The sequence below is a fragment of the Notamacropus eugenii genome, chromosome 2, assembly GCF_028372415.1.
Source record: "Notamacropus eugenii isolate mMacEug1 chromosome 2, mMacEug1.pri_v2, whole genome shotgun sequence".
NCBI lineage: Eukaryota > Metazoa > Chordata > Mammalia > Diprotodontia > Macropodidae > Notamacropus > Notamacropus eugenii.
Window position 1 is genome coordinate 262,093,019 of NC_092873.1, and position 18,090 is coordinate 262,111,108.

The following is an 18,090-nucleotide window of genomic DNA, read 5'->3' on the forward strand; positions in this document are numbered from 1 at the left end:
ACTACATTGGTTTTATTTATGCAAGAATTTTTTAATTTAATATAATTGATATCTGTTTTATACTTAAGTGCTGTCACCATATAATGTAGTTTAAGGTCTGATACTGCTGAATCTCCTTTGCATCTTTTTTCCCCTAGTTTCTTTGAAATTCCTGGCTTTTTCTTCTTCCAGATGAACTTGACTATTATTTTTCTAACTTGAGATAAAGGTTCCCCTTTTTCACTCTGTTCACCCAACCTAACCACAATTCCTCTGTGAATTAGCAAATGGTCTTTGAGAATTGCTCCCCACTCAACACCCCCTCCCCCCCGGCCCCCCAAAATCATCACCTTGCAGTCAAGTCAGGAGGTGAGCCTTTCTGAAATTAGCCAGGCATGGTCTTCACACAGGCATGTATGTGATCCATCACTGGGCCCATTCTTGATGCCTTTTCAGTTTAATAGGAACTGTTAGAGTTTGTGTGCTATACTGAGATAGCCTCCAGAAACCCAGGATAATCTCTGTATCATGAGGAGGCCTTTAGGTGAGGTTGAGGGAAATAAAGATGCCAAATAAGAAAAGTCACTGTTTTCATAGTGCTCCTAATTAAGAGGAGAATCAAACATATACACAAATAACTAACATAGTGTAAAGTATGATAAACAATTTATAGAACTGAAAATAAAATGCAATATAAAAGAGGAATCAAGGGAGTCTCCTGGGCAGTAGGCCAAGAACTATGAGTTCCTTGAAAGCAAAGCTTTTATTTTTGCACCTTGTACAGTCTGGCATATAGTAAACACTTAATAGATGCTTACTGACTAGTGACTGACTGAAGAAAGAGATATACTTTTTATTTCCCAAAACCTCAACTGATATGAAAATTCAAATAAAGGTACTGAATCAAAGATAGGGCATTGCTTGTTCTTTAATGGAAATCCTAGAAAACTGAGAGAGAAGCATGTCAGTGAATAAGTAGTTTTTCAGTCTAGCAATAGATGTTAATTTACTAGTTGAGAACCCAGATTCAAGGTAAATAGAGCTAATAACCCAGTAAACTCTGATAGATGTCTGCTGCCTCAATAAATAAATAAAAAGTCATTTTTTCTTATTTTACTTTATTATTACTATATTATTATTATTTGTCATTGCAAATACATATTATTTGTGGACTTGGAGCCTTAATATTATTTATAATATTGTTCCTGTGAGAAAATGGTTTTGGAGATCCAAAAGCTTGACATCGCTTCCTTGCTTTTCTTTAAACAAGATACCACATTTCCTGACTCTCCCTGTATTTTCCTGCCTATCTACTATGCCTGGAATGTTCTCACTCCTCACTTCTGCCTTTTGGCTTCCTTGAAGTCCTTGACCTTCTACAGGTCCTAATTCTGCCTTAATGCTAGTACCTTCATTCTTTCGCTTTCCAATTTATTCTGCATATAGCTTGTTTGTTCACAATTGTTTTCATGTTGTCTTTCTCATTAGATTGTGAGGTCCTTGAGGATAAGGACTCAGTGCTTAACACAGTGCTTCACCATAGTAGGTGCTTAGTAAATGTTTGTTGAGGGGGGTGGAGCCAAGATGGCGGAGTAGAAAGACGCACATACGCAACCTCCGAACCCACTGCCTATAAAATACCTGTAGAGAAAAGAACCACAGGCAAATTCTGGAGCAGCAGAAGCCACAGAATGGAGCGGATGAGATTTCTGCTCCAGAGAGCCTGAAAACCTCTTGCAAAAGGTCCCTTGCGCCCCGGACCCGGAGCAGAGCCCAGCCCTGCCTCGGCGGTGCAGCGCTGAAAGGAGCAGATCTGAGCAGGCTTCAGGGACGGAATCTCCAGCAGCCGCACGGGTCCCTCCACCCACAGGTGACAAGGGTCGGTGTGAGGGTCTCTTTGGCGGGTTGAGAGGGGAGTGGGGTGCCACCATAGCTCAGGCCCCCTCGGGAAGCGGCAGCGGAGGCGGGAGCAGACCGGGGCTCCCCAAGCAGGCAGGACCCTGGATCCATTGTTGAAGGTCTCTGCATAAACCTCCTGAGGGAACGGAGCCTGTGAGCTGGCCCTGCCCTGACTTGAGCACCTGAACTTAATCTCACACTGAACAGCAGCCCTGCCCCCACCCAAAGCCCTGAGGCTGGGAAGCAGCACTTGAATCTCAGACCCCAAGTGCTGGCTGGGAGGATCTGGAGGCGAGGTGGGGGTGGAGAGGACACTCAGAAGTCAAGTCACTGGCTGGGAAAATGCCCAGAAAAGGGAAAAAAAATAAGACTATAGAAGGTTACTTTCTGGGTGAACAGGCATTTCCTCCCTTCCTTTCTGATGAGGAAGAACAATGCTTACCATCAGGAAAAAATGCAGAAGTCAAGGTTTCTGTATCCCAGCCCACCCAATGGGCTCAGGCCATGGAAGAGCTCAAAAAGGATTTTGAAAATCAAGTTGGAGAGAAAGGAAGGAAAAACTGGGAAGAGAATTGAGTGACATGCAAGCAAAGCATGAAAAACAAGTAAACACCCTGCTAAAGGAGACCCAAAAAAAGGCTGAAGAAAATAACACCTTGAAAAATAGGCTAACTCAATTGGCAAAAGAGGTTCAAAAAGCCAATGAGGAGAAGAATGCTTTCAAAAGCAGAATTAGCCAAATGGAAAAGGAGATTCAAAAGCTCACTGAAGAAAATAGTTCTTTCAAAATTAGAATGAAACAGATGGAGGCTAATAACTTTATGAGAAACCAAGAAATCACAAAACAAAACCAAAAGAATGAAAATATGGAAGATAATGTGAAATATCTCATTGGAAAAACAACTGACCTGGAGAATAGATCCAGGAGAGACAATTTAAAAATTATGGGCCTACCTGAAAGCCATGATCAAAAAAAGAGCCTAGACATCATCTTTCATGAAATTATCAAGGAAAACTGCCCTGAGATTCTAGAACCAGAGGGCAAAATAAGTATTCAAAGAATCCACAAATCACCGCCTGAAAGAGATCCAAAAAGAGAAACTCCTAGGAACATTGTGGCCAAATTCCAGAGTTCCCAGGTCAAGGAGAAAATATTGCAAGCAGCTAGAAAGAAACAATTCAAGTATTGTGGAAATACAATCAGGATAACACAAGATCTAGCAGCTTCCACATTAAGGGATCGAAGGGTGTGGAATAGGATATTCCAGAAGTCAAAGGAACTAGGACTGAAGCCAAGAATCACCTACCCAGCAAAACTGAGTATAATACTTCAGGGGAAAAATTGGTCTTTCAATGAAATAGAGGACTTTCAAGCATTCTTGATGAAAAGACCAGAGCTGAAAAGAAAATTTGACTTTCAAACACAAGAATGAAGAGAAGCATGAAAAAGTAAATAGCAAAGAGAAGTCATAAGGGACTTTGCTAAAGTTGAACTGTTTACATTCCTACATGGAAAGACAATATTTGTAACTCTTGAAACTATTCAGTATCTGGGTACTGGGTAGGATTACACACACACACACATGCACACACACATAAAGACAGAGTACACAGAGTGAATTGAAGAGGATGGGATCATATCTTAAAAAAATGAAATCAAGCAGTGAGAGAGAAATATATTGGGAGGAGAAAGGCAGAAATGGAATGGGGCAAAATATCTCTCATAAAAGAGGCAAGCAAAAGACTTATTAATGGAGGGATAAAGAGGGGAGGTGAGAGAAAAACATGAAGTTTACTCTCATCACATTCGACTAAAGGAAGGAATAAAATGCACACTCATTTTGGTATGAAAACCTATCTTCCAATACAGGAAAGTGGGGGATAAGGGGATAAGCAGTGGGGGGGGGGCAGGAGGGGAGATGATGGAAGGGAGAGCATGGGGAGGAGGGAGCAATTTGAGGTCAACACTCATGGGGAGGGAAAGGATCAAAAGAGAGAACAGAAGTAATGGGGGACAGGATAGGATGGAGGGAAATATAATTAGTTCTTACACAACACTACTATTATGGAAGTCATTTGCAAAACTACACAGATTTGGCCTATATTGAATTGCTTGCCTTCCAAAGGGAAGGGGTGGGGAGGGAGGGAGGGCAGATTGGCAGACAGGGGCAATTAGAACGCTCGGTGTTTTGGGGTGGGGGGAGGGGACAAAAGGGGAGAAAATTTGGAATCCAGAATTTTGTGAAAATGAATGTTAAAAGCTAAATAAATAAATAAATTAAAAAAAAAGAAAAGAAAAAAAAGTAAATGTTTGTTGATTGACCTTTGGAATGCCTTTGTGATTTATGAATTGATTTGTCTGTATCAGAAAAAAATCTTTGTTAATAAACCCCAGTTCTAGTGGTTAGTTACAACCAGTTATTTCACTAATTTAAATGGCTGTGCTACCACATTGGCTCAAATATACACTCAACCATTCACCTCTGTTACCTACCCTTCCCCCCAACTTTAACCAGAAAAATAAATACATAAATATACACTGAAAAGTCACATTGATTAGTTCATGTTTAGGCAGACTTCAAGTCAGAATTTGGCAGTAGAGGAAGAGGGAGAAGGATAGCTCATATTGTAGCCAATGCAGTACATATAATGTAAATACTTTTTCCACTAATTTGATTACTTTGACTTCTTAATTCACAGTAAATCTACACCCTGCAAACAAGAAGTTCTTGTCAGTTACATTGTTTAATATATGTTTAATGATTCATACTGAATAAGGTTACAGTTTCTGATAGCAAAAGTATGTACCTCTGTGCTGCAAATAACCCCATGTCTTAGCCAAAAGTTTCCAAAACTTAGTGCTAAGAAGGATAGCAAAGTGGGATAGGGAGGGGGTGGTGGTGACTGTGAGGCCTTTCTAATCTAAGTGTACTTTCAATAGTTGTCAAGATGGTTATCATTTGTTAAAAGGGCATAATATGGCTAGCTACCTCTCACTGTTTCTTGTCATCTGCATCGCCATACAGTTAAAGACTGCTAATCCTCCCTCAATTATCATGTTATGGCTGTGGCAGCTATCACTTCCTTCCTATGTCTGCATAATACCCTACTAAATATCTGTCTGAAGTCCTGGTGGCAAGGTTAATAAGTCTTCTATTTGTGGAGAAGGCAAGGCTTGTATTTGACTGTAATGATAGTAATTACTGCAAAATGGAATGTGGCTCTGTCCTGTAGCAAGAGCTAGAGTTCTATTGAACAACCTTTGAATATAGTCCCTGAGAGTCTTGATTGTAGGCTCTTGAGGCAGCAAGAATAACATGAAGTCAAATACAGAACTTGCTTTCTCCATTCCACTACTTGAAGTTTTTAGTTGAAACTTTGTAAAGAATTCATATTCTTCCCAGTTAACTTCATTATAATTTTCTTTATTGACAGATTGTGTTTGTAGCATAATTGTTCTTCTCTGACATGAGAATGTGTTTAAGGTTGACAAGGAAATTACTTATTTCGGATGTGTTTCTGAGCTTAATAGATTAAAGTTTTTCCTGGTGTGAAGTATTAGCTAACAGCTTTTGCTTTTCATGGATAAACGTTTCTATTATTGGAATGGCTTATTTACTTTTATTAAATGCTTCTGCAAAATCCAATAATATTTTAAAGGGAATATTTACTTTAGAATAATGTAGCTCTAAATAAAAAATTATATGTATGTGAATATGTGTTTATATATATATGTGTATATTAAGAATATGTTTTTTTAAATCAGGAACTGGAGATGAAGAGGAGTACATGGATGATTTTAATAGGTAAGATATTTTCCAAGCAGACAAATATATTCAAGTAAAACATATGTGTAAATAATTTCTGAAGGCATTTTCAAAAATGAAAAATAAATCCTGTTTAGAATTTATAATTATAGTCAACTTCAATTTATTTTCCCACCAATGGAGATGCCAATAGAGCAATAGCTAATCCAAAACTTATTTATATTTGACTTCATAGAATGTTCTTAAATTTACCTCAATCTAGATTTATAGGAGTAGTATAGAAATTCACTAAAATAAAATAGCTAAAGCGGGACTGTGGTTACTGTGAAGATCTCACACATAAATTGACTCAGAGGTATTAAGCTACTCCTTGATTTCTATTTTATTTCTCCTTCCAATTCAGTAGTCGTCTATCTTAACACCAACCCAGTCATAGACATCTGCTCTACCATAACACCCTGTGGAACCATGCTATCTGCCCTGCAGCTGAACTCTTTTATCTGGGTTTTCTTTCCCAACTAGAATTTGAGTTCTTTGACAGCAAAGACTGCTTTTTACTTCTTGTACTCCCAGGATTTAGCACAGTGCTTTGACACATAGTAAGTGCTTTTGAAATGCTTTTTTCATATAATAGCAGATCTCTCTTAAACTTTCCTTAAAAGAAGGTATAGTCAGTTTTGGGGTTTTCAAAAGACTTGTTACATGCAAAGTAAATGAATAAGCATGTAAATAGGTGTTTGTGTTGAGTTGCCAAACTTGAAAAAAAATTGTTACAAATTTAAATATAATCTTTTAAAAAATCTTACATACTTATCAGATAAACTTATAATTCCAAAATTTAATTAAAACAAATCTAGATGAGCTATTATAGACACTTAATTAGATGAAAAATACATTTTTGTTATGAGAAAGTACATTTTTAAGAAAATAAACCAAGCACTTGGGCTATTGATTCATCCTCAGCATGTACACACACACACACACATACACACACACACACACACACACACACACACACACACACACACACGCACACGGATTGGGGTTTGATTTCTTCAGTGTAGGGAGCTGCATGGTAAGGAAACTCCAGCTACTAATGTAGACCAGCAACTCCTGCAATTTATAGTTTTAAAGGGGAGTTTGGTGCTTCCCTGAGAAGTTAAGTGACTTATCCAGTGTCTCATATCTTGTATATCACAGGTGAGACTTGAGCTCAGGTCATCCATAGTTTCACACCAACTGTCCATTATGTCATTCTACTTCTCAGAGGATATTTTGTATCTTTAATGAAACTGCTCAATTATTACTCTGATTTTTCCCTTAAATGGTTAATTTTTTTTAATGAAAATTTTTTTATGGGTAATTATTACATTTATTTATCATGCTCACAGTCCTTTTTTCTCTTCCCTTTCTGGAAATAGTACCATAAGTCATCGCTCAGAGAAAAGTGAAATAAGTATTGGTGAAGAGATAGAAGAAGACATTTCTGTGGAACTAGATGACATCAATATCAATGATAAAGTATGCTTTTATACATGCATGTTTTTATTGAATGATCTCATGCGTTTTCAAGAAATGTATTTAATGGATTTGTTGACTAGAGAAACTTTACATATAGTTGAAGTTGGTTAATTTGTGTTCTTGGGATGTGTTCTTCCTTCATTGCCGAAGGGATATTGCCTTATGAAGGAATAGAAAAAGAAGGAAAAATAACAGCGTAGTTTGACATGCACCCTAAATTTTGAGAAGGCATATTTCAGTGACAACTAGAGGTAGGGTCCCATGACTTAAAATGCTTCAGAGGTGCTCTAGAATAAAATTCCAATGACATGAAAACAGTTCCAATAAGCAGGAAGCAATGTGATTTGTGTGAGATTGATGTGATTACAGTTACGAACACCAGCCAACTTAAGAATTTTAAAAAGACTATACAGAAGATGAAAAGCAAGGCCAGAGAACAATTAATTTAAGAGTGTCACACAATCCTATAAAAATATAGTATTGGGATTGCTGAAGCTTTTAATGAGCTGAAGGCAGCAAGGGAAGCAAAGGACAAGGCTTTTTTACTTATAATGGGGGGAAAAAAGAAGGATCAAAGAAGGGATCAGACCCTTTCTTAGTGTAGATGAGAAGATAACTGACAGCAGAAGGAAGGTAGAACTCCTAAATTTTGATTTTATTTCTGTTTTCTCTGTAAAAGAGAATGACCTTTATACTGGAAATGACAGAACAAAAATGACTAACAGAGTTGATGCCCAAAATAAATAAAGAGATAGTAGAAAGTACTTAGCTGCTCGTTGATAAATTCAAGTCACCTTTCCTAGAAGAACTATATCTATAGGTCTGAAAGAATTACCATATATGGTTGCTGAACCATTGTCAATGATAATGGAAAGATCATCAAAAATAGGCATATCACAAGATTTCCAATCTACTTCTAAGGTCAAAAATTACAGTTTTCAAAGAAGGAAAGAGAATTGTGTCTTTAAAGTATAGGTTAGTAAGCTTGACTTCGAGTTTTAGAAAATCCTAGAAGGGCTTATTAAAAAGATGGTTGACATGTCTAGAAAGGGAAGTAGTGATTATAAAGAGCCAGCATGGCTCAGTTAACTTCATTTTCCTTTTTGACAGGATTATTAAACTAATAGATAAGGGGAATGCTATGGATATAGTTTTTGATAAAATGTTTCATGCTTTTTTGGTGGAGAGTTGGAAAGATAAGAGTCAGATAGTCACATGGATTCAGAAATAGTTGGATAGCTAGACTCACAGAGTACTTATTAATACTTCAGTGTTAATGTGGCAAGCGGTCTGTAGTGGGGTAACCCAGGTCTTTGTCTTGACCCTGTTCTCTTTAATAATGTTTTTATAATTTACTTGGATAAAAGTAGAGAATGATATGCTTATTCAATTTTCTGATGACAGTGGAAATGATAGTAAACACATTGGATGACTGAATCAGGATCCAAAAAGATCTTGAGAGACTAGAGCATTGGAGACTAGAGCATTGGGCTGAATCTAATAAGGTGTAATTCAGTAGGGATAAGGGCAGAGTCTTACACTTGAGTACCAAAAAAATAATTTGACAGCTCTACAGTAAAAGAGGAATGAAGTTTTTCTTTTACTGGATTCAAGCTCAGTTTTATTAGCAAAACCATGTCCTGGACTACATTAAGAGGGATCATAGCTTCAATGAATTGGGAAATTGATAGTCCTATTCCTCCTGCCTTTGTCAGAATTCACCTGAAGTATGGTATTTAGTTTTGGGCACAGTGATTTAGGAATGTTAGAGTGTCTGCGGTGACTGTAAAAGGGCAACTATGATGCATCTTGAGCCCGTCATATTAGCACCATTTGAAGGAATTGAGCATACTTTTAGCCTATAGAAAAGAAAAATTAAGGGGGACACAGTGGCTGTGTTCAAAGCATTTGAAGGGCTATCCTGTAGAGGAAGGGATTGTTGTTGTTTGGTTCCAGAGGATAGAACCAGGAACAGTGCATAGAAGTTGCCAGGTGGCCAATTTAAGCCTGATGTCAGGAAAAGCTTACTGAAAATTAAGAGGTGTTCAAAAATAGAGTGGGCTGCTTCATGAGGAAATGGCTTCCCCCTTCTTAAAGGTCTTTAGATAGAAGCAAGATGACTAGTTGGCAGCTATACTATTGTGGAAATTATTTTCAGGTATGGGTTGTACTAGGTGACCACTGAAAATCCCTTTTTACTCTCTGATTCTGTGTTTATATCTATTGTTGAATAATAGAGAAATAAAATTTTACTTCAAGTAATTTGCATTTTAACCACTCAGGTACCATTTTAAGAGTAACTGATTGAGTAAATAGGTAGGAAAATTCAGCATATCAAATTTTTTTCCTTTTGGCCCGGTGCCACCTGAGGATTTTCCCTTTTACCGGCCTTTTGGCAGTCCTCATTGCTCTTGTTCTCTTTTTAGCATTTTTGACAATATAGACCAGTAATGTCAAATTGAAATAGAAATGGAGGGCACCAATCTGTATGTAAGGATCAATCCTCGTGGAATCATTGACTAAACTGTAAAATGTATCTATTTTTTATTATTTTTATTAGATGTTTTCCAATTACATTTTGATGTGGTTTGGGCCACACTCCAGAGTATTATGGGCCATATTGCATGTTTAACACCTTTGATGCAGACCATCTTCTCCTCCTGGATTCTCTCTTCCTGAATTTTTATGGCACTGCTCTGTCATGGTTCTCTTTCTGCCACATAAACCAGTCCTTTTGGTTGTCTTTGTAGGTTCATCTTCCATATCACACCATCTCTGTGTGACCTTTGCCCCTAGTCCCATCTTTTGTTTGTGTATTCTCTTTTGGTGATTGCATCAATTTCTGTGGGTTTGTCATTTCTATACAGATGTATATCCAGCTGTGTATCTGTATATGCAGCTTTGTCTCTTAGGCTCCTGTCCTGCATCTCCAGTTATTTTCAGGATAATTCTACATGGATATTTCAAAAGTATCTCAACCTCAATATATCTCCTGAGCCTACCTCTCCTTCTAACGTCCCTGTTTCTACTGAGGGCACCACCTTTCTTCCAGGCATTTGCATTAACAATTTGAGAGTTATTCTTAATTTTTCCCCTTCGTTCTCCATATACGATCCATTGCCAAGTTTTGATTATAATAGCTAAGATAACACTTTAAAGTTTGCAAAGTGCTTTATATACGTTATCTCATTTGATCCTCAGAACAACTGTATAAGGTAGGTGCTATTATTATCCTTATTTTACAGGTGAGAAAACTGAGGTTGAGAAAGGTTAAGTGACTTGCTTAGTCATACATCTAGGAAGTGTTGGAGACTGGTTTTAAACTCTGATCTTTCTAAAGATTCCAGCTCCTGACACTTATACTGCACCATCTAGTTGCCTAGTTTTGTCAGTTACAGTTCCTTGGTATTTCCTATATTCATTCCATTTGTTCACACCACAACTGCCCCAGTCTATACTCTATCAATTACCTCCCTCACATACTTTGCGTTCCAGACAACTGGTTTATTATTTATGTAATTTGTCTATGACGTTTGTTCTCCCATCTCTGTACCTTTAATAGACTTTAACTTAAGCATTCTTGGCATGCTCCTTCTCATTTCTACTTTTTGAAACTATTCAGCTTAAATTCCACTTCCTTCAAGAATCCTTTTGTAATTCCCACAGTTATTAATGTGCCCCTCCTTTCATTGTGAATTTATTTATAATATGTGAAATCTAGTTTGAGGTCAATGTACAGAGATCCATACTGGGCAGGAAAGTACAGTATAAGTGTAACTATATACACAATGATCAGTATTCATAGATTTAGACCAGGCAGAAAATAGAGTCTAAACAGAGAAACCAGGAACCATGACTCAGAATCTGGTGTAGGTGGATGGTTCTGCCCAGTAGTGTAACCCTAGGGGATGACTGTTGTTTCTAAAATGTGTGTGTGGTTTTAGTTTTTTTTCTTTTTCTTTTTTTTTTTTTAAACATCTGAACTGGACCAATAAGAACTGACAGGTAGGTGTGCTCTTTCCAGAAAAAGGGCATATGTTTGTGACTGGTGATTGTGTGATTCTGTTGTGACTCTATCATTGGGTCTCTTTAGGCAGAGAATAAATGAACACTTTCTGGATATTGTAGAGGGGATTTCTTTTTGGAATACAGTTTGTACTAGATGAACCCTAAGGGTTTTTCTACCTTTTAAGAATTGCAGAAGAATCTCAGAATAGAAATTTAACAAGAGTATTCTCTAATAAAATTATGGAGAAAATGATCACTTAAGGGAAACAGATTATTTCCTTAGCAAATTCATTCTTCATAAATGGTACAAAGGTCATTTTTAACTTTCCTTTAATGCTGGTTACCACAGATGTAAAATATCAGAGAGTATATGTGTATACACACATGCATACATTACATAATACACTTTGTGGTTGTCAGAAACACATTTTATTTTAAAATATATCACAGTTGAATGTTCTTCTTTTTAAAACTTATCCATGGCGCTAAAAATTAATTTGGAAACTAATATTAGAAATCTGTAGTAATATATTTGTGTGGGATATACATATATATATATCTGCATACACACACAAACACACACCTTCTCAATGCACTATCTTTCTAATGGAAAAGTATTCTGTGCTCCAGGTGAGTCCATTTTATAGGATCCTGGACTTTACTTTGACCATGTTAGATTAAACCAGTCCTCCCATTCATTCAGTCATTAAATGAAAAGAGAGAGAGTAGAGTGTGTGTGTGTGTGTGTGTGTGTGTGTGTGTGTGTGTCTGTGTGTGTGTCTATGTGTATGTGTGTGTGCACGCTATGTTCAAGGCCCTGGACCTATACTAGTTACCAGTTGAGAGGTTGGGGGTGAGAGAGAATAAAATATGGTCTATAACCTGTAGAAACTTATATTCTATCATGCACACAGATTACTATGATAAATATGTCTTTTAAAAGCACAATTTGAGGAATACAAGGTGCTACACTAGTTCTGGAGAGAGAGATGACTTTGGACTAAGGAAATCCTGGAAGCCTTAATAGAAAAGATGGCATTGGAACTGGAACTTGACAGACTTCTAATCTTCTCACCATGTTTGTTTTTTGCCATATTTGAGAACCATGCTTACCTCCACTTCACATTATAGTCCTCTCAGGACTTCAGTGGAGGAGGAAATGCCACATAAATACTTTTGTCCACTATGTTTGTCCTGTACTAAGTATCAGTCTTTTACTTAGAAGGTACTTTCGAGGGTCATATAATCTGTTAACATTTTTCAAGGTGAGTTTTGTGAAGCATATATTAGTTACTGAGGACAATATAATCAGAATATGAATGCCTCTGTTATTGAGATTATTTAGTGTCGTTAAGAAGATAGGATTTACAGAAGTTAAATAATTGTGGAGTACTTTAAACATGATGCTGTTTAACTTTAGCAATACAAACTAACTATAAATGTTATCCATATCCACTCCAAACCTCTGATATATTCAGTATGCAAACGTACCCATTCTCTTTTTTCCTGAACCTAGCTTGACCCATTTTGTGTTGTAGTCATGCAGTCCACCTTAAAACTATGTGCTTCTGACTAATTTCAGTTTAAAAAATATATTTTGAATTCCAGTTCAAAAAGTGTTCCTTTTAGCAACCTCACCAAATGTCCATTTTTTATTAATTAACATTTGTTAAGCCTTTCATTTGTCTGAACTTATTTTTACCACCTGTTGTTCCTTGGTTGTTCCTTGATATCAGCTACTCATTTGTTATGGACTGTTGTCTCTACTCTCTTCCCCTAAATTCTTTTGATTGTTGCCTTATTCTTCCTTTGGATGACTGTTTTCTGCCTTTGTAAAAACAATTCTTTATTCTTTTAGATTACAGAAAATCATCCTTTAAACAAATTTCCCCTATTATCTTCATTTATTTGATTCTATGACTTATGTACTGTTCATCAGGTGGGGACTTAGGTAAATTAGTCTACCTTATTTGATAAAGTATAATCATGTTACTATTAGCCTATTCTGAAATGATGTTTGAGGAAAAAAGTCATGACAATGAAAGCTAAAAGGTATGTTGATGAATCTTAAATGAATCATTACTGTATGCCACTGTGGTAAGTGCTGGGGATACAGATATAAGCAAACAAGGTAATTTCTACCCTCTCGGAACTTAAAGTCTAATGGAGAAAGATAATATACAAAGGGGAACCATAAAGTGAGGATAAAGGAAGGTAGAAGGGACAGAGTTTGGATTTTGATAGGAGGGCTAAATAGGAAGGGTGGCCAAAGTCCAGGTTGATTTGGTTTGAAAATGACTAAGATGTGCCATAGTGTCATGGTTCCAGAAAAGATAAAGTGAAAAATTCACTTATCAGAGTCCTGGGTCCCAGAGGGAGAGTCCAAGTTCCCTTAGGAAGATGATGTTGAGAATGACCAGAGTATAGACAGTATGATTTGGAAATGGGAGGAAATAAAGGGTTCTGTTTCAAGACTATACATCTGTGTTTCTCCATTGCATGGCACTGGATTTAATTTTATTTTAACTGTATCTTATTAGCGCTCAAGAGTTTCAAGATGTGCCTTAGGTTCAATTTTTACTTCGATCTTTCCCCCATTGGAGGTTTATCTGACAGAGCCTAGATGCCCACTATCTGGGTATCATATAGAGGGATTCTTAACTGTTAAGGTATAGAGTGGATCATTTGACAAAGTAGACACCTAATTTTTATTGACTGATGAGATAACTTCTTAAGTTCCTTAATTCTGAGATTCTCCAATCTTAAAAAATCATTGGTGGAAGTTTTTAAGTGTCAATTTTTCTCCTGATTTTAATGAATTTCATCAAAATTTTAAGATATTAGGTAGCAGTCCAGAGAAATGTGCTTGTACTGAGTGAAGTCTATAATAGATACAAATAAGACCAATTAACAGTGATATTTTTGGACCATTTTCTTTTTTCGTTGGTCTTACCAAAAGTAACACTTAGCCAAATTTTCTTGAATTTTTCACTTGTAGCTTATTTGAGATTCTGATCATTGTTTTAATCTTAGCTCTGCCTCTTAGAAACCGTGAATCCTGAGTTGTCTCAAATTTTCTCCTCTATCAAAAGGCTAATACTACTAGTCTCTTACTTAGAATTGTTTTAAAAACCAAATGATGTAATGGATTTGATGTTCTTTGTTAAATAACCACTTTGTAAATGATAATTTTTATATTTATTATTGTAATTGTTATTTTAGAGAACTGATTATTTGTTTTCTCTTTCTTTTTACAAAAAGCTTGAAGACCTCACACAGGACATTACTGTTTCTCAACTTAGTGATGTTGCAGATTACCTAGAAGATGTTGCATAGACATGAAAGAAGGAGGTATTCTAATAAATGGACTAAGGACTCTGAACAGTTACATTTCTTTCAGACAATCACTATTTGGAATGTCTGCTTCCTGTTTGTGCCTTGTGTTTCAAAAAGACTGCAGATAAAAAAAAAAAACAACTTAGCATTTCACAGCATATACTTAATGAAATAGTTCCAATTTGAGCCTGTGTGGAGGATTTACTATTCTTCATTTGGTTAAAATATGCCTTTCACTGTGGAAGTTGGATTTTCTCAGCACTTGTCCATTGCAGGCAATGGATACATGGATTTACCAGTGTTATGGAGAGTATAATAGAAGAAATCAACAAAACTAAACCTTCACACAAAATTGTGTATGAATGAGTGTGTGTGGTATTATGATACTTTTCAAATAATGGTTTTGGGCCTCCAAAGCAAGGACATCTGGAGTTAAGGCTTATCCACTCAATTATACTTTGTTATTGGTGAAATCATTCTGAGATTAGTTAAGAGTTACGTGATAAATCTTTAGTACTGAGATACATCAGTATAAGTTAGGTTTGGTATATCAGCTTTAACTTTGTATTTCCTTCCTTTTGGAAGGTTTGTTAGACCATTAAGGTTATCTTAAATTACACTTCTGTCTGCTAATTAATTTTATTTTATGAACATCTAATAAGTGGTTGAAGCTTTGAGTTTTTAAAGATGGACAGTATCACAGTCAAGTTACTGTTGATGAGTCCTTGTCAGTGTGAAAATTTTTGATTTATAAACAGAAAAATATTCACTACAGTTGCATTTTTTAAAAAAATTTGCCTTCTGAGATACCCAAACAAGTCTGAAACCACTAAACAGCTCTTTCTTTTTTGCTTCAGACCTGTAAGTTGACATCTAAGTTTAAATCCAAATTGGAAAACAAAATTAGTGATGGCCTAAGACCACATGAATACTCAGTTTCAGACAGAAGCTTATACTGTGCATGTTTTCATTATAACTCTATAAAAACAGGGTCAATAATGGAAATGCTGACAGTTTTGTTTATACTGTCATGCATAAATGCTGCTATTTGTAGGTCGTTAACATTTGTAATACTAAATCTTTTAAATTGCACTTGAGCATTGTTAAAAATAATTGGAAATTATAAATTCAGGTGAATAAAAGCAACTATACATTTATGTTAAATTTTTATACTTTTTTATTTCAATTAAATTATGATTATCTTTTTGTCACCTTAATAGAAGCAGCATGCTAAACCAAATACATAATTGAAGAGAGGAACTAATTCATAGTTTACATGAAGCCAACTGGTACTCTCACATTGGCCCAAATATTTTAAAGTAATGATTTGTTGGGTTTTTAGTATAAAAGGTGATAAATACTTGTGGACTTTTCACTTGATGGTAATTACAATGTTAAAATCTGGAATTGATTCTTTTTTGTTTACTGAAAATAAACCAAACAAGACTATTAAGGAGAAACTAGAAGGGAAAAAAAAGCAGACCACTGATGATGTTCAGGTCTGCCCTAGATTTATAAAGCATTATCTCAAGATAGTTAAGGTCATTATATTTTTGTGTATTTGAATCCGATCAAGAGGACCTTCAAATGATAAACAACATTTTGTACGAAGAAATACTCTACTGCAAAAAACTGTCCAAAATTACTTATTACAAAATACCTTTCATGCTTTGTTAACATCCATGAAACATTGTGAAATTTAAATGGCTGTTGTAAAGTATAACATTTTTGTTCTGCCCATCTGTAAATTGTATCAAATGTGTTTTTAAAAATCCTGATTGAAGATAATGATATTTCAGTGAAATGCTTAAAACTTTGTTGCTTGATGTGACCTTTATAAAAATTACAAAGCCAGTTATAAATTGTTGACTAGTAGCATCAGAAATGTGACATTTTTCCCTACCTGTTAGAGAATCTGAATTTCTGATGGTATTTGGTAAAATGTGGGAGAAAAATACCAAGTGTGAGATTGTTTTATGATGTCTGCATTTTTGAGTAACTTTGAGTAACTTAAAATCAGCTATAAGATAAGGCTATGGTGCTAGATGGAGTCATTCACCCTGTTTGAAGTGGATTTACCTGTCTAAATAATGATTTAAGTTTTAAAGTTTAGAATGGTAGAAGGCCAGAAAATTTTGAGTGTGAAGGGGTTTTTTTAGACGCATGTATATGGAAATATCCCAGGTAACATACTTTTTTGGAATATATTTTTATGGGGTAAAATCAGTATTCTGCAGTGGAAATTTTCATATTTCAGGTCCTTCATTAATTGACAAAAAAATAAAAGTGCTTTTTTCTTCTTTCCTTCATGTTCTCTCATCTTTATATATTATTGTTATGTCACTAATTGGGTATTTATAAGCATATCAAAAAGCCCATCAGGCAAAGGTAGATAATGTATACAGTATGTCTGTCCTTTATATTAAACAATTCTGAAATAACTGTGTGGATTAAAGAATATATTTCACATATTTCTCCTATTTCCTGAACACTTGCCACCCCCAGATTTCCAGATCCATTTAGGCCTATCCCCATTCCCAGTTAAACTCATGTAAAGACTAGGCAGAATATGTGTCTCCATGCATTCGTAGTAGCTATTTATGTATGTGAGATTGTCCTACCATGCTGCCACACCTCATTTTAGTTTAAGAAGAACAAAAAAAAATATTCTGTCTTTTTTCATTCTTGCATCTTTTGTGTAAAGCATTCTGCTGGGCCCTGGGTTGGATTCCAGGAAATAGAATTATTGTGCTTGTTTTGTGTGATTGTATGCTTCTGTCATATGATCCTAGAGTCATCCAATCTTACTATTTTATATTTGAGGAACCTGGATCCAAATAGAAAAGTGATTTGAGTTTCTAACTCAGATCCTCTGTTACCAGCATGTTTTCGCACTGTACCTTGTTGTCTGTCATACCAGCATACCTTCATCTTCTCACCACATTCTGTTTTTCTTTCTTCTAGTACTGTAGTTTTCAGGTAGAAAAGTATTAAACATTGTCCTTCGTATCACTTCCTGATCATGGCTTCCATCTTCTTTTTGTTGGTAAAGCTATTAACTGACCTTCTTGCTCCTGAGGAAAGTCCCAGGTCAAATTGGTGTTAGCTATTCATCATCAGACTGCCACATATTGTCCTTGGATATCTGAGGATCTAACAGAGGCTGATGCCAGCAAGAATGGCAAAGAGAACATTGGTGTTGCCTGGAAAAAGGCATAGAGTCTCAGAGGCCTTGGTTGTCAATACGCTAAAACCAGATGTTACCAATACCCCTATTCCTTTCCAGGAAGTGGCATCATATCATATAATAATAGCAGTGACATATAATAATAGCAGTGACAGTGTCCTTAGATGCTCTGTTTCTTTTTTTTGGTCACCATCATCAGCAATAAGAATGCTACACTGGGACTATTGATAAGATCTCCCCCCACTCCATGTTTTGATTTTCTTAGGAGCAAAAAGGAATCCACGTGAGAGAATTTGGAGATGGGGCTGGAAGATGATGAAAAGAAGAATTGCTTTGAAGCCACAACCTCAGGGCTAGAGTATTTGGGAGAAAAGAATACAGACTGAAAGGTGT

General features: G+C 36.0%; 1 protein-coding gene across 10 annotated transcripts in view; it reads left to right on the top strand.

Moving 5' to 3' along the window:
• Positions 1-18,090, top strand: part of CEP43 (centrosomal protein 43) — a 63,787-nt gene extending 45,697 nt beyond the window's left edge. For 4 of the 10 annotated variants that reach the window (XM_072643864.1, XM_072643868.1, XM_072643866.1 and 1 more), the window contains 4 exons: positions 5,645-5,684; positions 7,067-7,166; positions 14,436-14,525; positions 17,963-18,090. In XM_072643864.1, coding sequence (XP_072499965.1) covers positions 5,645-5,684; positions 7,067-7,166; positions 14,436-14,510 — 215 coding nt within the window. In that variant the 3' untranslated portion in view covers positions 14,511-14,525; positions 17,963-18,090. Of the gene's footprint in view, positions 1-5,644; positions 5,685-7,066; positions 7,167-14,435; positions 16,815-17,962 lie in introns of those variants that run through there. The other 6 variants (XM_072643865.1, XM_072643869.1, XM_072643867.1 and 3 more) reach the window with 3 other exon arrangements.